General features: G+C 40.4%; 2 protein-coding genes across 6 annotated transcripts in view; one reads left to right on the forward strand and one right to left on the reverse strand.

Moving 5' to 3' along the window:
- Window positions 1-10,355, forward strand: part of SNTB1 (syntrophin beta 1) — a 116,016-nt gene extending 105,661 nt beyond the window's left edge. The window contains exons 5-7 of the mRNA XM_056332632.1: window positions 4,136-4,332; window positions 6,065-6,255; window positions 7,556-10,355. Coding sequence (XP_056188607.1) covers window positions 4,136-4,332; window positions 6,065-6,255; window positions 7,556-7,648 — 481 coding nt within the window. The 3' untranslated portion in view covers window positions 7,649-10,355. The remainder of the gene's footprint in view (window positions 1-4,135; window positions 4,333-6,064; window positions 6,256-7,555) is intronic.
- A 4,239-nt stretch (window positions 10,356-14,594) lies between these two features.
- The window catches only part of MTBP (MDM2 binding protein), a 29,726-nt gene continuing 18,299 nt past the window's right edge, over window positions 14,595-26,021 (reverse strand). For all 5 annotated transcript variants that reach the window (XM_056332630.1, XM_056332628.1, XM_056332629.1 and 2 more), the window contains 6 exons: window positions 24,396-24,491; window positions 20,880-21,146; window positions 19,376-19,622; window positions 18,136-18,249; window positions 16,366-16,431; window positions 14,595-14,976 (listed from right to left, as the gene is read on the reverse strand). In XM_056332630.1, coding sequence (XP_056188605.1) covers window positions 14,941-14,976; window positions 16,366-16,431; window positions 18,136-18,249; window positions 19,376-19,622; window positions 20,880-21,146; window positions 24,396-24,491 — 826 coding nt within the window. In that variant the 3' untranslated portion in view covers window positions 14,595-14,940. The remainder of the gene's footprint in view (window positions 14,977-16,365; window positions 16,432-18,135; window positions 18,250-19,375; window positions 19,623-20,879; window positions 21,147-24,395; window positions 24,492-26,021) is intronic.

Consider the following 26,021-nt stretch of genomic DNA (forward strand, 5'->3'; position numbering starts at 1 on the left):
TGGAGTCACAGTCTGATAAGTACATATAAACACATGAATCCCCAAGGTGAACAGATTACAGAAATTGACAGATTCCCTAAATCATTACACCTACCGTTTTGGATGATTTTGATTAAAACCCTGCAGGATCCTGCTTTTATGATATATCACACTGAGTACAGTTATACCAAAAAAATACACAGGGTTTGCTCTTGTTATTGACTGCTGTGTTCATGCTTGCTCAGTGATTACCCTCCTTGTGACAGGTTTTTTAATCCCCTCTGTGCATTGATCAGTGCAATTTAGAACTTTTCACCTGGAAAGTTTGCAGACCACATGTTGTAATCTTGGCTGCTCCTGTCTTTCAGATTTTCATGAGTCCTTGGGAAAACATTTTTGCTTAGCTAATGCATATTTGAAAAGCTGCTGAAACTGGAAAACTTCAGTGCCAGATACTGTACAGTCATGCTTAATCTACCCAAGACATAATGAGCAGAGAAAATTGGAAAGTGGTAGAAGGATTACAATCTTCTTACAGTATTTTAACAGCAGAATTTCAACATGCCCTTTTTGTTTGTTGATATGTTTGCCTTCAACCTATAGATGCTATTTAGACCTAAAAATATTTTCCAGTCAGTCTTTCCCAGCTTTGTATGGAATATAAGTAATAGCTCAAATGAAAGTGAGATTAGATTTAAGTTGCTCCTTTAAATCACTGCACCGGGAGGCACAGCAGCTGGCTCATAGCCCTGACTCCAAGGACCTTTTTGTCGTAATCTCTGTTTCAGTGTTTTCTTATGCCTGAATACAGTGCCTCCCTCTAGCATGGGAATGGGGCTTAAGTAATTACATCTTAAATGTTTGCAATCAAATTCCGTTATCTGTCATAGCCAGATATGAAAGGAAAGGGAAAAATAAAAAAAAGGTAGCCTATGTTGGACACTGATTAAAGATTAGATAAGTAGCTTTTGTGTAAAGCTGAGGTCTGTAACTAGAAAGTATTAAAGCAATTTGATAGTTAATGCCATGGCAAGTTGGGGAAGGAGTTTGGGCACTGATTAGTCATCTGTGCAAGCGGGCAGAGAGGCAGGCGGAGAGCACTGGGCTACCCGAGCACCCAGGGGAAGGTGTATGAGATGCTGTGCAAGTTCTCTGCTTGTCTTCCTGGTGGTCATGGCTCCTTCCATGCAGAACTCAGATGAACTGAGAGCATGTGCATAGGTTTGCCCAAAGTACAGCAGTTCCAGAGCAGGTTTCAAGGGCGAACTCAGGGTAAGGAGTGGTTTCAACGTAAGAAAGGTCAGGCGATAGTGGCTTTCTACTGGGCAGAGCTGCGTGACTGTTGATGCACTTGTATCACGGTCTCTTTTGAAATAAATCTCAAATGAGCAGCTGAACACTTGCTTTGAGTGTCAGTGCTGGTTTCACTGTCTTTTTGACGAGGCTATTAGATTTTGCTGTTGCAGGAAATGGTTGAAACTCTTTTCATAGCATTAGGATGAGAAGCAGGTCTTGGTGCATCTCACCCAGAACCAGCACTTCGTGTTGGACCATACCCATCTTGTGATCACACGTGTGCAAAGAATAATGCTAAAAGGGTCCCCAAAACATAGAGAGACAAGGAAAAAATGAGAGAAATTGGAAGTGTCTCCCTGGCTCCCTGAAGCATGCCAAGAGTTGCGTTTTACAGCTGCTGCCTGTTACCTACACGCTGTGCAAACAGACTTGATCGTGACCAACCTTCTCCTGCCCTCTTGTGGCTCTGGCTGCGCTGGGGAGGAGTGCTGGGGCTCCTGCCTGTCCTCACAAACCTCCGTGGGGCCGAGTAACCTTCAGCGACTGAAAGTGAATATTACCAGAGCTGGTCCTGGGGTATCTTTCTGGCTTTGGGGTGCAGCGTGCACCATGCCCACAACCCCCACCGTGGTCAGAGCAACAGGAGGTGGGGGTGAGGGGAAGCCCTCTGTGAAGTTTCTAAGACTATTTTTTGCCCGTTGAGGTATTTTTGTGGTCTTTAGGTTCAAATATCTTTTATGTAAATGAAACAGTTCTCGAGAATGCAACTTCATTAAAGCTTGGGAATCCCTTGACCTGTACCCAAATACATCAGAAGCGACAGCTGGTTCATAAACACTATCAAATGTTCCCATGCATATTTGTCTAGTTCATGTTTAACTGCATGATTTTCCAAAGCAGGGTCTGGAGCTGTATGACAGAAAAACATTTTAAAAAGGGAGACTGCATTTTTAAGGCTGAGGGGGTAATGCAAATGAGAAGGCAGGCAAGGAAGTGTTCATGTTGGATGCGTCCACGTACTTTGATTTGTAAAGTACATCTTCATTCTATCCATGTGCTGAAAAACCTACAATGCCAGTGCTATGGATACAGCATGAAGATGTAGGGGAGCCGGGTGGGGTGGGTGGGGTAGATTTGAAAGGAAATTAAACATTGGGACCATCTGTCTGTCACACATTCAGTATCACAAGTATTTGAAAACAATCTTTAGCACAGCTGGTAAGTACTGTATAAAGGAGAAGGGATGGCCCAGGAAGAAGCTGGAATAGTCTTATTTTTAATTACAAACTTGATGTGATTTTCCAGGCTGCTTTCCCGCAGTTGCTCCCGGTAGCAGAAGGCACCATGAGAGCAGTGGCCATGCCTGCACCTGGGTGACTGGCCGGGCACAGGCAATGGCAGAAGTCACTAGAGATTTCAGTTCCCAGTCTCCTGCCTTGATTATCAAGATGCAGCATCCCCTCAGAGTTTGCACCTCTGACCGGGATACTCTGCATCTTGCTTCCTCCTGGGAACATGAAATCAAGGCAGATGCTCAGAATCCAAAGGAAGTTACCATGAACCTGAACGTGAACAGATCTTGCAAACCTTCTAGCAGAATACAAAAGAAGGACACATCTGTTCAGCACAATGGGCATCCCAAATGTCAGCACGGACTGCCAGGGAATTGGGGAAAATTTCAGATGCTGTGTGGTTAGTGTTTCAATAACTGAAAAGCTAAAGTTGTGCTTTTTCTTTCCTTTCTGCTTTTTTTTTCTTTTCCTATTAAAACATCTCTGTCTGATGGCATGCTTCTACAGTGTCAGCTAACAGGCAACTATTCTTCCAGATGGAAAACAATAATTTGAGGGTGAGCAGATGATTAGTATAATCTAATGTTTTATCCTTCAGCACAAGTATTCTACTACAGTGCTACATACATACTTCATAGTCTCATATGAAGTATATTGTTTACCTATAGAAAGGGAAACAGGAGACACAAGACAGAAATAAGCTTCACAGAAGAATTTAATTTTGTGACCCCTTCCTCTGAGGGTTAGTCTCTGGATCTCAGTGACGAGCTCCTCTGGATTGTTCTTTTCAGCTGAATCAGTGTCATGTCCTTGAGTGAATTCTGTATTTACTGTCCACACTTCTGCAGGGGGAAGAAAAACCCCAAACCCAAAAGGGCAGTCTTAAAGAAGAATTAAATATGCGATGTTGATTTTCTTATTCAAAAAATATTCCCTGTGATTAGTGTTTGCCCAGATGAACAAACTTTCCTGGTCACAGATTATCTGTTGATGCCAGGCAAAAAAATGTTAATTGCAGAAAAATGTGAGAGAATTTCAGATTACAAGTAGCTGCAACATTTTGCATTTTACAGGTTCCTTATGGGAAAAGTATACTCAAGACAGTAGTTTTGTATCTGCTTATTAACTTATTTATCCAACAGCATTTATCGTTGAGTTTGTCTGCAGACATTTAAGCTTTATGGCAAATGCCACTTGACAGTGAAAGCTGGATTCAGCTGCCTCATATGAGTGAGCACTGGTATCTGTGTATCAAACCCCATCACCACAGACCAGTTGGTGATTTCTCTCAGTTCCTCACCCACTGTTTTGTGGAATTCATCAGATTTTGGGATGTGCCTATCAAAACCTGCATATCTGGCTGCTTCCGTACTGGCTGCCTTGGACCTCACTTTTCTGAGTGTCACTAGGAGCCACGTCAGGCTCAAATGCAGAGAAGATGCGAGTTCTGCTCCCAGCCACGAGCACTTACGAACATACAGAGCAGAGCTGTGCTCAATTGGGGATTTTGGTGCAGTGCACTGTGTCAGCATTATAATTCCCTGATGTGTTTTCAAATCCAATTGCAGGTTGGTCCATTCTGGCCCAGGAAAAGGCTCACCGCAGTCGGGAGTGGATCTGTCTTTCGCAACCCGTACTGGTACAAGGCAAGGGATTGAAACGCATCTGTTCAGGACAGAGACTAGCCGAGACCTCTCACTGTGGACGAGAAGTGTAGTGCAGGGCTGCCACAATTCTGCAGAGCTCATCACAGAAATCACCACATGTGAGTAACACCTGCGGTGCTGCATCTCCACCCCTCCTCATGACGCTCACAGGTAGCACAGGCGTCTTCTGCTAGAAAAAACTGCATATTCAGGGTTCTGTGAGCCAGTCCCAGATGGTGTGGTACCTCTGGCCCAGTGACACAGTCAACTGTCATTCTGATTTTTGGTCTTGTTTTGGGCATGTCGTTTCAGACACAAGTCTGAAGGCTGCCATATAGGGCTGTGTGTCACAGAGGAGTGATCATCAGAGGTTTGTCCAGAAACACACAGAAAAGAGCATTTTTCTGAATTCAGGAGACTCCTGAGCCTGGCACGAGTTTCTCCTGCCGAGGGAGGAGGCAGAGGAGAACTGGGACGTTCGTAAGGGTTAACTGGTCATTTATTCACCTAGTTCTGCTCATTTCAGAAGTGTAAAAAAAGACAAACCAGTCCAATAGTCACATTTTGACGGCTAGTCATTTTTCTCCCTGAACATGGGGATGTCACTTCTCAGCACTTCTGTACATGGAAAATTGACTGGAATAAAAGTAATCAGCTGCAGGTGTTCTGGGGCGATGCCCCATTCGGCCAGGTAGCTGCCAGCCTGGGGTGGCTCTGGGGCTTTGAGGCTGTGCCTTTCTCTTCAGTACCCTTAGGATTTAGGAGTCCTTCCCCCGCCAGCCCTACAGTTGGCAGGGCTGTTGAACATTATCTCCGTGCATTGCCGAAAAATATGAGAGCAAGAGCCGAAGCATAAATCCGCTCCGCGACGAAGGGCAGCTCCAATTTCATGAAGACATTAGGTACAGCCACACGCTGCTGAGCGTGGGGACACCTGCCCGTAGGCTGCCAGGCCGTGTGCCGCGCCGGGAGCTCAGGCTGCTTTGTGAGGGCCTCTGACATGGAAACCAGCCAGAGTGTTCAGTGGGAGCCACCCTGAGGATGTGTCCATCTCCTCAGCACAGGGACACGGATGCCCTTCTTTCCAAAAGCAGGAGGGGAGAGCATCAGCCCGTTCTTTCATCATGGTGCTCTTATCCCAGTGCCAAGGACCCTTCTTAGCAGAATTGTTCACAGGAAAGTGGTGGAAAAGAGAATTTGGGATGTGAACGCCTAAACTTCATTTTTAATTTGGATCATGGCCTATGTTTCTGAGCTGAGGGGAAGATGCAGACTTTCTGCTGCAGTAGCTGTTATATACAATTATCTGGGCTCTTTTTCAATTACCACGACACTAATGAAGACCCAGGAGTGTCTTCATCTTTGTCAAAACACTTTAGGGAAACCCTTTACAGCTTCTAATTTTCTCAGGCATTTTGCGCCACATTTATTGATTTTGGCTATGTCTGTCAGACGTTAAGAAGAAGAGTAGCTATGACTTTGTCAGGGTTTGAAGGAAGGAAATGCCAGCCGGAGCCTTATTAAACTTCAGTAGTTTTTTTGGTGTTAGCATGTAGATTTACACTGCAACATAAAGAATGCAGTGAGTAAGTGAAAGGACTGACATCAGCACTGCTACTGCCAAGCACAATTTTAGTCTGTGTGTTTACACCATAACTAACAACCTTGCTTGGCCCTCGCACAACAGAAAGATTTGCAGGTTTACAGTTAGAGCATGATTAGCCCGGGTTTAGGGAAGATTACTTTCCACGAGATAGCGTTGAGATCAAATGTAAACTGCAGATATCTGCAGCCAAATGGAATTTGTTGCTTTTAAGAATGTTACAGACTAGATTTTGTTTCCTTCTCCAGCTTGCACATATAAAAGCCAGGAGTGCCGTTTGACCATCCATTACGAACATGGATTCTCTCTTACAACTGAACCGCAAGATGGTGCCTTCTCTAAGACAATTGCACAATATCCCTACGAAAAACTGAAAATGTCCTCAGATGATGGGATAAGGATGCTTTATTTGGACTTCGGAGGAAAGGATGGAGAAATTGTAAGTACTGTGTTTAGTAAAGGGGTGCATGTTACCATCTCCTTGGTGGTTCTTCAGGCTGTGGGGGTGGAGAAGCACTAAAGGAAGTTGGACTAGATGATTATTGTGGGTCCCTTCCAACTGAAATATTCTATTCTGTTCTGTTCTACTCTAATAACAATTGGCCAGTACCAGGTTCCAGTACCAGTATTTAGATGCCACGCTTTGTAGTACAGCTCGACAATCTGGCTTTAGAAGGAGATAAACTAAAAAGAGAGATAAAATGGTAAAACCATGCAAAGAGGGATGAAAGATTTCTTACTAAATAGTCAGATGTTAGAATATTTGTATGTATCCATTTCCTTTTTTAAATGATTGCAAGTGGAAGATCTTTGGAATGAGATATTATTAATTCCAAAATACACAAAGGGACACTATGACAACAAGCTATGTTTTAGACATCTTTGAACATCTAGTTGCTGCAAAAAATTGAAGACTACAGACGTACTGTCTGCTTAGGCCTCTAAGTTAGCTGTCACAATGCCTAAAAATAAGGTGCTTATTCCTACGAGCACTTTAAATACCATAAATTATGCATGTAAACATGGTCTTTCCTGCCAAATTTTTTTTCAGCAGTCCATGAGCATGCTGGGTGCTTAATTCCTCATGTCATCTTTGATAACATATAGTCTGCAGACTGCTTATTGTCAGGCTTTCAGAAGGGAATTTGGTACTAGCTCTCAATAAATTTGATACATGACTAGTGGAATGGCAAACCTGGTTTGTTTGGATGCGAACCTACTGTTGAAGCTGCTGTCCACGCTGACAAGGCTGTCATGCTTAGCAAGCATGTGGTGAGATCATCTGAACCGTGATTGTGGAAAAAAAAGTCTCACTGCCATTTGTGTGAACAGAGGAGCAGCCACGGTTGCTGAAGGTGCAGTATCCTGGCTGCAGCTGTGACCACCAGCAGATACACCAGGCATTGGATGTGGCAGGCCCACAACCATCCCTGGGCAGAAACAGAGCCTGAAGAGGCATTTGCAGCACCTGATTTAGTTTTCTGCTGCTTACCCAGGTGGATGCAAGCCCAGAGGCACCAGGATCTCATCTGCTGTCAAGATGCTTATTACTTACTTCTAGTAGCCTAAATATTTGCAGCTATATGCAAAGGAAAGACAATATGTTGTAATAAAGGGTTTTTATTAATAGAAGCCTGTTCAAAACACCAGGCAGCAGTTGATCAAATATTCTGTAAATAATTGCTTATTTGAGCTGTAATCTAATCTAATCATTCTCAACTTGCTTTCTGTGCTTTCAGCAACTGGACCTTCATTCCTGTCCAAAACCAATTGTGTTCATCATTCATTCGTTCCTGTCAGCAAAGATTACAAGACTTGGCTTGGTGGCATAATGGGGTACGTCTGTTTCTTCAGAGAAAGATGGAGTGACCATGTTAATCTGAAGCACAGTCAACAGCAGCAACCTGTACCAGCTAGCAACATTCACCAGCTTTGGGTTCAGTACTACGCCTTGGCCGTTTCTGCAGTCTTCCGAGGCCCAGGTTTCATTTTGATCAGCTAAAGAGGTGACGTGACAAGGAAAACAATGGATTTCATTGTAAATAATGGGATTTTTAAATCCCATATGAGACAGTAAAAGTGAGTAGTACCATACGTGTAAATGTTTCAGAATCATTAAATTGTGCCTATTTCAATGCACTTGTTTATACAGAATAAGTCAAGGGCTAAGCAGACAAGAGTGGGTGTTGGTTGTGGTGCAGGCTCAAGGTTGTTTGAGTAGTTCTCCCAACAAGGTTGTCCCACCACCCAAAAGGAAACCATTTCTTCTAACCTGTGCACCGCTTACAGAAGATTTTCCTTCCGGAGCGCTGTCAGAACCTGTTGTTTGAATACCCAGCAGAGCATGCAAACGTGCACCTTGAGTCAGGTGCTCTAAAGCAATACAGCTGTGGTCAGTGAACAGCTGGAGGATGCCTGCCAAGGGGCACTTTCGAATTAAATTACAAAGATATCTTGCGTACATTCCTAGCGATGGAGCCAGAGCAAGCCAGGCTATAGCAGTGTATTGAGAGCCGGCTGTCGGTGGGGCGTAGGTAGGAGCATCCTTCGGTAATGCACACACAGGAGGTATTTTTATAGCGACTTCCCAGAATGGCTTAATGTGTTTCAGCTACCTGAGGTCTCTGGCTCAGGTAAAAGCTCCCTGAACCCGCGCTGAAGCGTGACCTAAGCTTCTGCCAGTACATTCCCATGGCAGTTTTCCAGCTGTGGTGAGCTTCCTGTCCTGCTGCCCCTACTGAGTCACCCGCTCAGCTCTGATGAGGCTGGTTGTGTGGTCTCCATAGCAGAACAAATGTGGGGAGGGAGGAAGCCTTGATTTTTTTGAGGGTTTTCTAGATTAGATTAGAAAAGTTGTTAAAGCAGCTCCAGAACAGTCAGGAAATGCACTGGGGCAGGAGCACGAGCTGTGCTGCCAGAAAAGCCTTAACATGGAACTGCTCCTGTAGCATGACTTGGCAAGTCTGGATTTATTCCTTGCTGGTGAAACTTTAGGAGGTTCATCTCCGTCCCCGTAACTTACTAGTTCCCGTTTAGCACCACAACGTACTGTTTTAAATCAAAACATGCAAATCACAGAGTTTCAGCCTTGTTCACAGCTACACTGGGCTCGCAGCAGGCAGCAATGCTGACCTTTATAATCAGAGATGATACACACAGCTTGCACCTGGAACTACTAAATTGGCTTCATGTGGTCAGGTGGGAACAGAAAGAAACAGAACAGGCATGGCATTTATGGTGTTCTTACTTGTTAAACAGAACTGCTTTACAGAGGGGTGGTTTTTTGTTTGCTTTTGGAGTTTTGCCCAAAATTCACGCTTTGAAGGACAGAAACTGTACAGAAAGTAATAAATCCAAAGTTTGCGGAAGTTCACCTGTCATTATTACAACACTTCTTTTATTCCTGAGAAAGCTTCAACTTCGCATCACTCGGCTAGCAAAGAGGAAAATTAAAAACAGAGTTTGTTTCCATGTTGCTTTTAAGCTAAGTCTTGAGAATTAAGTGTAAATCATGCTGTTTATTCACAGCATAGGAATTAGTTCTTGGTGGTTTCCATAGGTATCTTAATCACTGAAACTAATTAAAAATTTACAATGATAGGCTGACTTCCCAAATACAGAACATAGTCATCGAAGAACAACAGCTAAATCGCCATGTGGAAGAGCAGCCCTACTCCCAGCACCTCTCACCGGTCAAAAGCAAGCCTGGGAGGGGATTCATCTAGCTGTGAACTTTGGTTTTACTGTCACGGTACTCACTTCAATATTAATTCCTCGTGTAAATTCACAAGGTAGAAGATAACACGTTCCATAACTTAGCAATTAATTTCCAAATGGATATTTCTCATTTAGCAACCACTGCTGTTCACGTGGCTTTCTGTGGCAGTTACTTGGGTCTCCTTTGGCTTGGGAGCTTCTAGGAGAGCAACTTCTGAGAAGCTGAGAGCAGTCGGTACGCTGGGGGACTGGTCTTCGAGTACGAACTCACATCACGTCACCAAGTAAACTGTTGTGTGAAGTTTTTAAAAAGCAAATCAGGACATTTTTATTGCTATTCCAAAGTATAACTTAAAAATTTGGACACAGGCTCCTATGAAAGTTCCAGCGGTTAAAGTGAAAACTTGCATACTGTGGGGTAGGTTAAATACGTATATAAACTATACTGCACTATTTCCTTTTTCCTTTAACACTTACAAATCACTGGAATGTTATACTTAACATGTATGTGCATTGTAAATATTACAAATCCCTGTATTAGTACCAACAATTAAATGATACAATATGTAATCTAAGGTGCTCAGTACTATATGAAGTATAAGTGAATAACTAAACAGTTTGCAAAGAAAATTCATATTATATATATTTATAGAAAAAATAATGATAATTACAGATGCTATTTCTTCATTTTCAGATTTTGGACTGATTCATATTTGGATGGGATAGACAAATGAAATATGAGCCTACTCCACATTTATAAGAGTATAGTGAATATTTATATTTTAGAGGAAAAGAATATATTTAATAAAGTCATTTATTGGATTTTTGTGAGGTGAGCTTACTTTGTACCCAAACAAGCTGTTTGGAGGCTGTCCTTTGGTTTGGGGCCGGGGAAAAATACATTTAAACTTCAGTCATTCTGTTAAGAATTCAGTTACTTGAGAGAACTATTCATCGTATTGATGGAATGACTTTTAAAAATTCAAAATAAAAAAAACGTATTAATGTACTGTCAATGGTGCATTGGTGCTTTCTATTAAGTAAGCTCGGTGTTCGTGCCATAGCAGCGCTGTTGCCGATGGCTGGAAGAGTAAGTACACAGCATTTCTTTTGGCTGCTGGCATTTATTGCAAGGCCACAGGGATGTTCTAGGACAGGCTGCTGAGGCTCACCGGCTGAAGTTACAGTGCTGTCTCTGTTGCTTGTACTTCACTGGGTGGTAAGCGGGAGGGAAAAAAGCGAAAACGGAAAAAGGAAAAAAAAAAAAAAGTGTAGAAACTTCTGCCGAAGCTTCTGCATTCAAGGAGAGAGGCCAACACGTGCCTTGCTTAGATATCTTATGGAGGGTTACGGAAAAAAAGATGGTTTTCTTCCCGTCCACTTCAATTCTTAACTTGGTGGCCCAAACAGAAAATCTGACTGTGGGAATTTAAGCATGTTCTTTCAGCGTGACCTGAGATATGGCACACCAGCCCCGTGGGAATCCTAAAAAGGGGTGTGCCAGGGCTTCCCTCTTCTCACAAAACACTGATTATAAATGGAACAATCTGATCAGAAAGTTTGGATAGCTGCTTCACCGTTAGAAAGACTTGGATACACATTGGAACATCTGTTACTGGAAAGATGTGATATAACATGTTTGTTAAAAAAATTAACAAAACAAACCAAAGCTGATCTGATCGTGTTCAGGGAAGCATACTGGTGTTTCCTAACAGTCTTGCTCTTTAAGTGGAACTAGGATCCCTCTTAACATACTTCATAAATCAGGACACAACTTTTTACGCCCACAAGTAAATCGCTGCCATGAACGTCATTAGACCTGGTCTAGCTAAATAATGGAGCAAGCGTCCTCTCTTTCTGTGCAAGGTCAGTATTCCTTCTTCCCACACAGTATGTGGCATGCTCCATCCAGCTCCTCACCTTTGGAAGCGCAGCTGATCTGAAGTAGAGGTTGTCTGATTTCCACCTGAGAGACTTCTCAATGTCCTCTTAACCCGTGTTTAAAAGTCAATTGGAGTTTCTGTGGTTTCAGTGGAATCAGAATCTGAGCCTAAACAAATTACGTGCTCCAGACTGCTACACTGTCACTGATCTGTAAATTTATCTAATTTTTCATCAAACTGGCAGGTTTACAACTAGCGGTTTACAGGGGCTATTTACTATATATACACAGGCTATTACTGCAGTATGTATTATGTATCACTATACACACACACACACACACACACTTCCTGTATATACTATTACTATAAAGTAATTGGAATTGTATCTAGAATGGACATTTCTGAATTTGATGGTGACTTTGATTTTAAAGAACAGGTATTAATTATAGAGTAGCAAAATTCTGAGGAACTCAGCGTGCCTGATATAAGTGAACCCCTAGATTAACCAGGGCAAAAGTTTAGTTTAAAAGCAGGAGGGGAAAAACATTACATATTTAAAGTAACAAAGACAACAACCTCTCATGAATACATCAGCTACTTTTTCCACATAGGATTAGCTTTTCAGTTTGTTTCCTTTGTCAGAATTTCTGTGCTTGTGTAAATAATTAGAGGCATTAGAAAACAAATCCCAGGAGAGAACCATGAATTTGGAAAAGGGAATTTGTGAATCTGGAGAAGCGTTTATACCCCAATTATTTTCTGTGGTAGCCCAGCAATACTCATCGCGCAATTGCTGCAATATTGAGAAGAAATCATACCACCAAGTAATCGCAACCACATCGGCTGTCTTACCCCAATCTTGTATAACCACATAACATGGATTATGGGTAAACCAGAAATGTATATTGGTGATTATAACTTACATCCTGACTTGCAAAACCATGAAAGCCAGCACCCGAAGCATGCATAGGGCAGACTGGATTTTGGGTTCAGCAGCCACAAACAAGAAAGTAACTTACAGTTCAGAGGCAAAGGGTGATGTTATGTGCTGTATCACCCAAGTCACAACATGCTAGCTGAGCTGCAGGAGCTCTTAAGCGTGGGGTTTTTGAACTACGGCAGATGTAAGATCATTTGATTGAGCACTTTATGGCAGACCAGGTCAAATTATTTGGCGTGCTTTTTTCCAGGTTAAGAGTATGGACAAGGACAGTTACAGCACAGACGTGGCACAGCGTTACTAAGCCATGATAATAAACTAGCTATCACTTACCCCAAAAAAGCCCCAACATAACAACAAGGAGCGAATGAGACATGGGCAGCATTCTATTAGTCCAGCTCGCAAACAAACAATACCTCAAAATGCTCATGCTTCCCTAACTGCTTTCCTGCTGATTGTTTCAGGCCAGCCTTTGAGCCCGCAAAATTAATTAAAACAATAACTGTTGGGTTCTACTTGAAGTAAGATAGTATGTAAATCCAGGGCTCACTACGGACCCCACAGAGAGGGTAAGGGAGAATGAGAAAATGTTAAAAATTAATTTTAAAAAGCACCTTTTTATAGAAGTCCTTCTACGGATACATACAGATAGTTTTTCATCAAGAAAACCAGTTAAAGAATATTAATTACGTTCCTGAAAGGGATTTACTTTGCTTATGGCAGCTAGCCTCAAGTATTTTATGAAATGTTTCTGTACTTTTGCTTATCAACTTAGCATAATGTATTAGCTAGAAAGTTTTTGTAATTACAAGTCCATAACCCCCTCCCCCCAACCCCAAAATTAAGTAGGAAATACAACTTTTAGTGGCTTGCTTTAATATTTGGACAAGAGTATCAGCATTCAGGCTGAAGAGATGAGATTATAACTTACAGCTTTTCTCTCTCTATTTAGAAGTAGAGACATTATTTGATATTAGATATTACAGAAGATTAATGTCTTGATTATTTTTTTGTTTTCTTGAATGCAAAGAAGTGCGAGTCATACACAGTAATTAATATACTGCGGCAATTTTGTGCATGCACTTACTAAATAATTATTTAAATATCTGCCTTCGTTGCATTTCTATTTCATCAAATCAGTAAAACCTGGGTGCTATGGATGCGTGGCATTTTGCAGACAAATGTAAACCTGCTCCTAAAGCAGTTGCGTTTGTCTTGGGCTAAGACACACACTGTACCCACTAGAGCCCGTTGTCACCATAGAACAGCTGCTCAGAGTGCAGTTAAAACAAGTACACACCCACATATAAAAGGTCTTGTAGACTTCAGAGAACTATACACATTGGAGCAAAGGAATGGAAGAGTTAAATGCAAGATCCTGTTAGACACAAAAAAACCTCCTTAGGGCTTGGCTTTAAGCTGAATTAAGCAAAAAATGTCACAAAATCAGGAAGGCCCTTTAGAAAATTAGGAGATTTTATAGGATCAAGTCTAACCTACACATGTGTTTAGTTCTATTACTTTTTCATAATACTACATATCGTTTATATTTGTATTGCTTAATCCATTTTCCTTCCAGGAGAACATAGCGAACAATAACACTGCATCTCTATCAATTTTAATTATGTTAGTTCATATAACAAATAGGAAATCCTTACACTAATAGCTGTAAAATGTATTTGTTTTGGTAGGAACTCCTCATCTCAACATAATACTAACTTGAATAATCACACTCCTACAAGCCAGATACATACCTGAGGCTTAAGCGAACTGAGGCCAAATTTAGTATTTTATAGTTCATGATAGCATGCCAGCTCTGCCACAGCTCTCACAATTATCATTACTGCTGTCATTTTGATTTCCTCCTCCTCCTCCATGAAAAGAAATTTGTTATGAATTGTTTTTTAAGAAGTGTTACCAAGAGTACGTGTGAAATTATACCAGAAATTCAGCTTGTAAAACAACGATCCTTTATGGGACCTTGCTTCAAGTTTCAAAAGACACACTTTTTTTTCCCCCTTATACCACAACACAGAGATAACTGTGACTTCAAATTTAATTGTTTGCTTTCATCTGCAGAATAGGCATAGGAATTGTTCTTAATCATCCTTTAAAATGTCAACAGTTGGCGCTGTAAAGAGCTGTTTTTACAACAGCAAGTAGTAATAAATAGACTAGAGATCTTCACCCAAAAAGGTAAACCAAAATAGTTTTGTTATTAAAAATATAACAAATATATGTAATATGGTGGGGGTTTTATTCACATAAAAACCAAATATGCCAGTTGAAAAACATACAAAGCTTTATCAAACAGAGTCAAGCTATACTCCTTTTAACAATTAAATGTAATAAATATGCATATAAAAACTTTTTCATTTGATTTTTTAAAAATCTTCAGTATAAAAAGTTTTACAGCTTGCCACTGTGCTTGAGAATTGAGTCTCTATATAACTGAGTCACTGACCAAAGTCCTTCCAGTGTGTAGATACACGCGTGTGTGTCGGGCAGTATAACGTGCTTACAACCAGAAGTGCTCTGCCTCCACGCTTCCTAGGAAGGTATCAATAGCAACCATGCAGTACCTCTACTTGCCAGTCTTCTCCAAAACCCATTCAATCACCTGGGGAAATAAGTGAGAAAATACACAATTTACGTAACTCCAGGTCTTGAAAGCAACCGAAGAATCTCTCTTCCACTTTATCAATTCTTTATCACCATCTGTGTGGTATTTACTAAACAGGATCTAAAAGTTAATCCATTCCAAAGGAGAAGCACTGTTCATAAGCTGAGAGGACACAGCGTTACCCAAGAATTGTATTTAATTTTACAGAATGCTCTGTCTTCATAAGAAGGCGTTTTTACATTCCCTGAATCGAGCTACTTCACCCCACTCTCTCCATATACTAGCGACAAGGTGCACGCACAACGCCAAACAGCTGGTGCTTCCCGCCTAAAACATTCCTAACACCACAGAAGAAAGGAAAAAGGATAATTTGTGCACTGCTGTATCTACCGCCGTCATTACAGCTGTTTCCCAAACAGGGTAGTTGCTCACAACACTGACTAGTCCTGGCCAATCATAATTTTTTGTGAGGTAGTTTCAAAGTACTCTCTAACGCAGGGAGAGGTGGCCACTTTCAGACATCCCCCATTTCACAACCCACGTAGTTTCTGAAACCTTACGATCCATAGGAAGCAATTCACAAGGGGACACAGTACAGAACACAATAAATACTGCTCTCAAAGAAATTCTGTGAGGATCTAGCATTCCTCGAGAGTCTGAGTTTTATTGTTTAACCACCCCAGTCCAAATCCTTCCATTTAATCTATGATTTTGAAAACTGGAAATATGCATGACGCTTCTTTTTTTAAAATCATAGAGTCACTTCAGCATGTTTTTCAGAATTTAAACCCAAGAGTTACTAAATTTCTGGAGGGCAGAAGTATTTACTCCTGTCATTTACTCTGTGTTACTGTTCACACACGTCCCACCTTACACACAAATAAGCTCATCTGATATCCCTTGTGCTTAGTTCTTTCCAAGCTTAAAATTACGCATTTTCATTGATTCTTTTAAGAAATCTATTTCCTTTATTGCTTCCTAACCTTTGAAAAGAAATGTTATTTCCTTCAACACAAGGAAAGAAGAAATCCCTAATGATGCAGGCTTCTCTCAAATGAAGAAAAACCTCATCTCTCCTTCCCCCCCCCCCCCTCCGTGATAAAGAAACATTCATTGCCTTCATTTCCCCTTCTCACTGTGGCACATCATGTTGACAGCTGTAACTAGATCACCATCTAAACCCTGAATATACACAACTGGAAATTTTGCCATGGGACTACTGACTGACAGAAGTTTTTATGAGATCAGTGAGTGAAACCAGACCCACAGCGAAAGAAATGCACCTCTTATTCTCTAAAGCTGTGGGCTAAACCACCCTACAGCCAAGTTGCCACAGCTACACTTAGCCTTGGCTAGTTATAGGAACCAATAGACAAATGGTCTTACCTGTTTAGCATTGTTATTTGCCGTTTTCTTCATTTCATCAAGAAGTCCTCTAGAAGTTTTAAGATCCTATATATGAAACACAATGCCACAGAAATTAGCAAACTCATATGCTAATTATGAGATTATAAGAGCCCTAATAAGCAGGGGAGTGTTACCCTTTTATCACCTTGTTCAGTACCACAGAATTATTTGACTTTGCTTTTTTATTAAAAAAAAAGAAATAATCTAAATCTATTCCAATGGGTTGCAGCTTTCCCTACAGCAGTACAAACCTAGTACTCAAGTGTCTGATTGAGCCTTCCTAACCTTCTGCACACTTTCAGATTTTTTTTTCTAAATAATATTCAAAGTTCTTACAGTGTTGATTGAAATTCTATTTCTACATAGACACAGAAATCAACTGTCTAGCTCAGATGGCAATACAGAGTTCTGGCAAAGAACAGAGAAGAGGACGTCAGGCCAGCTAAATCAATGCAAGAAAGGAAAAAACCTAGAACGGCTTGTCTGTTTTGCAGTCCCATTAGCCCAACCTAATCCACTCTCTTAAACAAAGCAAGCACATAACTTTGACTAAAGAGGAAAGAAAACTGAAAATTCATGTACTGTTTGTCTCCAAAGGAAAATTATAACTGTGTTGTCATGCTTCTGAAGTATGCAGCACAAACAAGGACCGGAAGGACTCCTACAGACCTGGGACTGCAAGACAGTTCAGAACAAAATCCTGGTACGCCTCTCTAGGTCAGCTTTCCGAAGAACAGAATCACTGCAGTACTCTTCCTTTTGCTCTTCTACTTGGAATGCAACTGTGAACCCATCCGATTTGCCCTACTCATTCAACCCTACACACAGCTCCCTCTGATTTTGGATTAGATTATCTTCCTTCAGGGTATATTTCAGGGAGATTTGGGGAGTGCTTACAGAATGACTGCGCAACTACGTTCTAATTATTTAAGAAGCTGGTGATCATCAGCAAGATGTTCTAATTGTCTGTGTAAGCATTCAGCCCTCTTCAATTGCAGCTTCATTTAGCTTAAATCACCTTTACTGAGGTTGACTAAAATGAGTTAGCTCACAAATAGTCGTAGGCTAAATGCCTGCAAATGAACAGAAACAGTAGCTCAGCCTGTGAGCGATAGCTTTTAAACATGCTGTATTGTAATTTAACTGGATTTTGTGCCCAGACCAAGTAATATGGGCTCAAGCATTGACTCACAAAGTCTCCTAGGTATTGTGGAAAGGATTCTTATCTCCTCCTAAAAATGAGATTGATGCAATTCTACAGGCTGCTGCCAATTCAGTATGTGTTGGATAGTTGTACACATTTACAAGGACTTCTGCGGACATGTCTGGAAACTAGAATTTTTGAGTCAGTTGTGTAAGCTACCTATTAAGACAATAGCCTTAGAACAAGGGAGAAGCTGGAGCTGTCACAGCTATAGCTGGAAGATAGCTACAACAGCTAAGGGAGCAATAGAGTATAAGCATGACCTTATCTTAACAGACCGCTCTTTTAACATGTTCTTTCACATAAAAGACTACTGCTTTTTAGGGTTTAAAAACAAGTAACAACCACCAAAATACACTGCAAAACTAGGTTCTGCATTTGACAAGTCCAAAGGTTTATACACGCACTGTACACGCTACTAAGACACCACTAGGAAATACTTGCTCAATCAAGTCTGAATATCCCACAGTCCATCTCAAGTTTTATTCAGAAATGGATTCACTTAACTAAGAACAAACAACTGTAAGAGCGTGTCTTCTAATTACCTTTAAGTAGAACTTTGATATCTCAAAGAGACGCTGGCTGCATGATACAAAGCACTTATGATCTTCTGCAATTCCATGTTTTTGAAGAACGTCAGCAACCACCTCCTTCAGCATCTTGGATACAACAGAAACACACTCAAAAGTTCATCCCAATTATTGCCATGAAAAATTGTCCAAGGGAAGGAGAAAAACAGAACACCTGATCTTTTTTGATCTTGCCTCCGTTTTTAATCCATTGGCCAAATGCCATCAACCCAATGATCAAATCTGGACAGTTATTTAATAACAACTCCATTTCCTTCATTTAAAAATATAAGGAAATGTTTACCTGTCAAAACAACGTAAAGGATCAGTGAATATTCATATGGGGCTTGGAAGACAGGAAAAAATTGATAATGGCTTGGGTTTTCTCTTCTCCAAATAAAATAAAATAAACATACATATATATACACACAAAGATTAACTTTTCTTCATATCAGTATTCCCTTGTTTGACACATCCATATTAAAAAATAATTTAAAAAAATCGCAGACACTACAGTCAGATTAGAAAATTTACTCTGACAGTCTTTATATCGAAGATGTTTAAACTTTGTTGTAGGTCTGAATGGATCACACCAATTTATGCTTACTTGGGCCATGCCAACTTGCCTTTAACAGTATGACATCAATATTCATACGGTGTCCTATCTAGCACCCTGGGATTAATTTAAAATTAGTATCACCAAGGCAGAAACACTTTCATGTACGGTATTTAAAAGTGGCATTCCTCATATATACAGCTATTAATTAAACATCATTGCACCAAAGTATCTCAATTAATGGACTTGTAGAACTACTGGAGTATCTTTTTATGCTCAGAATAGTTTGTTCTTCCACAGTGGCTTTGACCCTTCCAGCAGATATTTCTTTGTTGCCTATAGGTTTTATATTAATTTTCTACATTTCATAACTCCTACTCACTGATAGCCATTCACACCTTTTTTACTCTTAGCCGCTCTCTCTCTCAGCCTTAATTCTCTAGGCATGATATAATACTCCACGCATACTTTTTTAGTCCTTGCGTCTGCAACACTCTCCTCAGTGCCTTCAGGATCACTTACACGAGTGAACAGAATGAAATTAAACAATAAGAGAGATGAAGATAGTTTACTTTGAGTTAAGAAAATTTTAAAAATCAAGTCAGACAGAAAGAAATTAAGCAGATGCCTTTTCACTAAGCAAACAACATAGACCTTTACCCTTGTATGTTTCTGTGATCTCGGTTCCTTAGCTGGCTTTGAAGTCTTGGATTTGGTTGCACATAGGCGACTGGCTGAGCCAGCCTTAGTGGTTACGTTGTGGGGTTGACCAGGCTGTTTCAATGGCATGGAAGCTAAAGACACTGATCTTTCAGAGCGCTTCCTCGGTACAGCAACTGTGTGGTGACTTCCACTACTTCCACTTGCCTGAGAGAGGAGGGAATCTGTACTCTTAGATTTGGTTAGCCTGGAAAGACCAAAAAACGAAAAAACAAAACCACTTTTTAATTTTGTACTGACTCTTTTGGTGCCCTTTTTTCTGCTATAGAGGCTGCGGCTCAGAGTATTAAGTACCATGCATTCTTGCAAACAGCATCTGAAAACAGCAGACAGGATTCTATTATGTAACTTTTTTTGTATTGGAAGAACACTTTACTGACCGATTTGGTCTGTGATACATTGGCCCATTGCATCTCTGATTAAAAATGTCTAGAAACGAACAGGGGAAAAAAAAAAAAAAAAACAAAAAGAGATAACCAAGAACAGAAACTGGAAGAAGGTGTAGCTTTGCATGAACCCTTCAACTAGATAGCTAGGAAGAGCAGAATTTGGTGGCCTCCAGTCTCAGGATACATCTTGAAACGATCTAACTTCTTTTGGCCCTACAGGAATGTCACAACTCATCTGTAACTATGGCAAGTTGGGTGTTAAAATTCTACTGGAACATTGTAATGTTGAATCCTCAACTGTGAAAGCACTGTAATTCTGAAACTCCAGCCTGCAAAGTGCTAAGTGCAACGGCATCTTCTTTTCTAACTATTCAGCAAGCTGCAAAAGACACGGACATTCCTAAAACCATACCTCTGTTAAAGGCTTACCGTGATTAGACTGCAAAGGGTATCAAACTGGAAAGAAGCAGTATTACAGGAACAAGTGAATTCAGAAGTAGTGTAACATAGCAGATGCTATGCAGTTTTATCGATGCTAGGAGTTTGCATCCTCAGAATGAGGACAAGGACAAAAGGAAGTCTTAAAAACTAGACTTGCAGAAAAGACTTTAATAAACAAGGTTGACAGTAAGTTTGAATTTTGGTAGGTCATCTTATACCAGCAGTCTTTTGGATTAGGAATTCAATTACTCTGCTTGTACAGGGCTTGGCTTTCTAAACCTTTACTTGTTTATTTGTACTGCAACAGCACTTACAGTTTCGGTCCTAGATGAAGCTATCTGTCATCTTTTCAAAGGCACTTTGGGACTTTGCAAGACACAATCCCAAATCACTTAAATAAAAGGTGCCTGTGCTGCATGGTTTTGATTAATCTAATGTTATCAATGAAAGGTCACACCTGAGGAAAAAAATGAACCTGCAGAAGAGGATTAAACAACTAGAACATTTGTCCAGACAGCTTCACTGAAAGCATTTTGAGATGAAAGAAAAGATGCATTTCAGAAAGGACTACTGAAATATTTCATGCCAGAGATCTATTTTATTCAGGGCATTACCTTTTCTTGGGATAAAAGCAATCCAAGTCTTTTGATCTGCATTTTAGCCTTGATGCCTCTGTTTTGAATTCGCTTTGTAAAGACTCTCCGTCAGGGACACTTCCAGGCTCTGACAAGACTGCAGGAGATGGGAGAGGGCTCAAGACGACCGGCACAGGGCAGCACTCTTTGGTGCAAGTAGTCTGAGTTTCATAGCGAATAAGACGAGTCTGAAGTTCAGCATATCCCACATCTCTCTCTAAGGCTCTTCTGTTATCTAGACAATATCTACAATTGAAATTCGTGAGAAATCTATGAAAGTCTCTGCTTCATTACAATCAGAAAAAAACCAGAAAAACTTACTTTTGACAATCATATAAGCTCCAAAACTTTGTTTGTACTGGTGTATTGTTCTGAAAGATAGATTAAACAGCCCAGTAAACTAACACATGCCTGATAGGATTTTGCAATATTTAAGTCTCACTCCAACGAAGAAGCTGAATCATATACTATTTGTAAGTCATTACCCTGTGGTCTTACAAGGAAGATTTCCATGGACATGGGCAGAATTTTTTCCTTGAAAAATAAGTCATGTTTTTTATATTCAGTCTATACTTAACAGGGGTTACATCTCTTAATATGCTAACCAGTGTGAAACTCCAATAAAACAGCAATGAGAGTAACCCTGAACTCAAATAAATGATGAACCCAGCACACCACAATGGATACAGGATCTTCAGACCTCAGACCTGGCAAGCATCCACCAAGACTTTGAGACCCAGAAAATATCAGGTTATTATATATAAATGATACACTCTAATATTATCATGCAATATGCCTCCATTTCTTCCTGGGAGAACGCAACTTCCTTTGTCAAAAACCCCCAACCAACCCCAAAATACAATCCAAGACTTCTTCAGTGCATATGCCGTAAGAGAATCACAGGAAATGCCTGAAGAAAAGATCCCCAAATACAATACATGTGATTTGAAAGTTAGAAGTTCTTCAGGTATCTCAAAATACAACAATACTGACATAATTTTACAAAGAGTCAGGTTGTGCCAAAAACTAAGTTCCTGTGAGACTGTATTAATTGAGTGCAAGTATGAGGAAGATAGGGAGTGGTCACTGTATAAGTGCTATTGCTAACTGGACTCTTTGGAAGTGCGACCTTTAGTTTTGTCCAAGATAAGCACTGCTATATGAGAGATTCACGTTTTTTAAATGCTACAAATACAGAAGTGTCACTGAACAAGCATAAGCTTCCTACTGATCACAACAAATAAACAGTTTAATCAACCAAATCAAAAGAAGACACCATATTAAATACAGTGGAGCCAAAAAAGATCAAATGAACAGTGCTAACTCAATGAAATACACTCATGAGATTACAATACAAAATGCATCTTAACTAACTTTTCTCTTGTGTAAGTGACTTCCAAGATTCCTTGCAAAAGATCGATGCCTTATCGCCCAGTAACTTATACTACCTCTACTGCAGGGGAAGACAAACGTATTATCCAATATTATGCCATCCTTTTCTTAACATGCATTCTGAACAGCGTGAGCTATCACTCAAGCCTGCCTTCCAAACTACTTAGCAATGTTCCCTGCTCTTCGGAACTTTAGACATATTCTTTACTTTTATGTTTTAACACAGAGTCATGTTAAATTGCTAGATCTGATTTTTCCACTTTCCTCAAAGTATTTTCATATTCAGGGAGAAATCCACTTTTCTAATAACAGACTGGTGAATCCATTTCTACAGCTGATTAAGACTTTCCACTAAAAATAAGTTCATTATCTGATAAAAGTAAGGTCTCTTGACTTACAGATTTCAAGGTATTTAATTTTCCTTGTATATATTGCCAGTCCCCCGAGTAATCACATCCCCTACAAAGATAAAAATGTTTTTCTCTTTAGAAGTTAAATTGCCATTTTACTCACTCTGCTTTAACAGCAATTACTTTCTCTTTGCAACACAGGATTCAAGTGGCTGGCACAGGCTCATTACACCAAAAATTTGATTTAATCATAGCTGCTGCTCCTGGTTTTGTTGACAAGACTTTACGTCCAAATATAAATACAGCAGCTATGCAGATGGAAATCACAATCACAACTGTATGGTACAAAACACATCTGCTCCAACAGACCATACGATAGTCTTGCTACAATATATTCTGGTCGTACAGCTGTAGGTTCCTCCCTTTCACGCTAGCTCCCAGCACCTCTCTGTACTGCTTCTGTCCCTTATTGCTAGCACATTCCGCTTTTAACATTAAGATGCCAGGGTCTCCCTCCTCTCCACAGCATCCAGGCCTCCCTGTGGTCTCCACCTGCCATGTTTTTGCTATGAGAAGAGGCAGCACAAGTTGTGCTGTGCCTAATTTGAACCCCCATGCACACTCCCCACAGAGGTCAGGTAGGTCTGTGAGCTACCACAGACAACAGTCAAGTGCCTTCTTCCAACACCTGGGAGGACCAATCTGCATTTCTCCTATCTACCCAGCTGCCCCTCGTACCTAAAACCTAAGAAAGCTAACAGGCTTATGAGCTACCACTTCAAAAAAAGAAGAAACAAATAGCTGAACTGATAGGAACGACAGCTTCACTTCCCTAGAGAACATGGCTAAAATTGCCAGATATTAAACAGAGTCTTAACCAAACTATTTCTGCAGTTGACAGGAAAAAAGTACCAGCAGTGTAATTAGTCACATTCTGATAACCTGAAAATGTGATTTTAGGAGGCAGCAGACATTTTCACAAAGACTGAACTGCCTATGCTTGGTATCCACTGCATTTCTTTATATATACTGCGTTAAGACCAAGGGTCTATCTACACAGAAGAGTTATACTACATTATCTGCTCTAGCATTTTTGTATGTGCTTTTCCTCTTCTTCGCAACGACTATTTTATATTTTTCTGAATTATTTTTACACAGCAACACTGTATGATGTTTGCTCATCTAAAGCTCTGACAAATAACCAACATTGGCTGTCTGGGACGAAATACAGTCCTAATTGGGTCCTTTTGAAGACTCTTACCACTAACACTTGCCTGCTGGTGTTGGTTTTCAGGTTCCCTGAACATATACATAACTTCACAGCAGGTCTTACAAACCTTGTGACTCTTAGTCAGAAAGTGCCTACAATTTAGTATCAAACTAGAATCTATGTATGTAGTTCACTCATGCGCTGCCCAAGGGACCTGATATGTACTAATGAACCCTCCTCCCCTTGCCACTTCTAATTCTGAATTAAAATTTCCAGAGACACTGAGAATAGTTACAGCAGTACAACCCAGAAAAAACCCATAACCTTAAATGTTTTTACATTACCATCAAGGCAGGAGTGCTGCAATTTAACCAATGAATAAAATAAAGAAAGGGACAGGTGGCACATGCAAAGTTTTTCCAATGAAGGAGAAGGATACATAAAGTTTTCCATAATTAATATTCATGTTGCTTGAAATGTTTCTAACTATACCTTGACTGGAAGCTGAAAAATAATTGTGGGAAAAGAAGCCAGGAAACTTACTCAAGTCCATGATAATGGCATCCAGCTGCTTTTTCAAAAGGCAAACCTCTGAGTTTCCGAGGAGTAAGCTCTGGTGTCAAAAGAAATGAGTTTTCACTGAAAGGAAAAAAAATACACATCTATTTCAACTAATTACTGTCAGGGTAAATTATACTTCTAGAAGTCAGACACAAATGCCTGCCATAAGAAGACCAGAACAGCGTATCTTGTAGTTAAGCCCCTGGGGTACAGCATCAATGGAAAATTAAATCTTTATTGAAGTGAGAATTTAAGTTCAACTAATACCTACCAAGCTGTAAGTATTACAGAAGCTCCTAGACATTTCAACCAGTTTAGAGGTCACTCCTCCAAATAATTTATCAGTAAAAATAAGCAGCTATCACCCCATTTCACCATGGGACACCTGAGTAGCTGAATGAACTGAGAGAAACCAAGAACTGACTTCCCATTTCTCAATCCAGTACTACGATCAGTGAATTCCCTCCCTTGAGCTTCAAGTTGCTGTCTCACCTAAGTCACCTTTCCCAGGCTTCGTAATTAGCCTCTTGTCTCCTGTGATATTTGAATTCCAGCTAGTAACTCTCTGCAACTAAATCATATGAGCACATTTGAAAGTATTTCATTGAATAAGCCACAGCAAGACAGACAGAAAGAGCTTACTGCCAGATCCTAGCATACCCTGTTAAAGTCACATCACATTTACCGCTAAAGAAGGGAAGAGATGAAGGCAAGATGTAACAGTGTCTGAAACATACACATTGCTTCAAATCTCATTCATAGAGACTGTATCTGCGTCATTACCATTGGAATAATTATCTGGGAAAAACATCCAGGAAAGATGTGATACTGGATCTGGCGAGATGGTCATTCAGAAAGACTGTCAGACAAAACTCTACCAAACCTCTATCTAAGCTCAAACATGAAAATGAAGTGAAAACACCCTTAACTGACTGGTCTCTCATAAACCCTCTTTTTTCCTTCTGTTGGTCAGGAAAATCTTTGGGTCTGTAGCCACTGTGCTTGAACATCTACTGTGCAAAGCTGGTAATTACTTCAGAGAATCTAGTCAGAGCACCTGCTAGGGGAGCAAGCAGCTACAAGTACAGAGTTCTGCTAGACGTAACAGGAACAGCAACCTGGTCTGTCAGAAAGGGTTCACCATCTCCTAGACAGCAATCTAGCTATGGATTTTCACAGGTTTTCTGGCTTCTTTTTGGACCAAGCAGAATCACACGTACAGTGTAAGTCATTGGGAGACCTTGTAGCCTTCAAGCAAAAACATTTAATCTGCTTTATTATCTAGTATCTTGATTCTGGTTTTATACTTCCCTTAGATGTCCAAGATCTGTCTTGAGAGACAGACTCACGTTACAGCAAGTACTACAAAGCAGAGGTTTCATTATCATACTTTCTCCTAATAACTAGCAGAAATCCAAGAAAACTGGACCAAACCCTCTCAAATGCAGACCTCACTCAGCTATAGCTCAAAGCAAATCATTCAAAAGAATCCAAGTATTCTATGGTATAAAGCTTCTCTGGAGGCTTTTGAAAAATCAGGGATTAAAAAACCACTTTTGTAGTAAATAAATTATTAACTCATTTCCCACACAACTAATTGGAATGAAA

The sequence above is a fragment of the Falco biarmicus genome, chromosome 3 (genome assembly GCF_023638135.1).
Source record: "Falco biarmicus isolate bFalBia1 chromosome 3, bFalBia1.pri, whole genome shotgun sequence".
Lineage (NCBI taxonomy): Eukaryota > Metazoa > Chordata > Aves > Falconiformes > Falconidae > Falco > Falco biarmicus.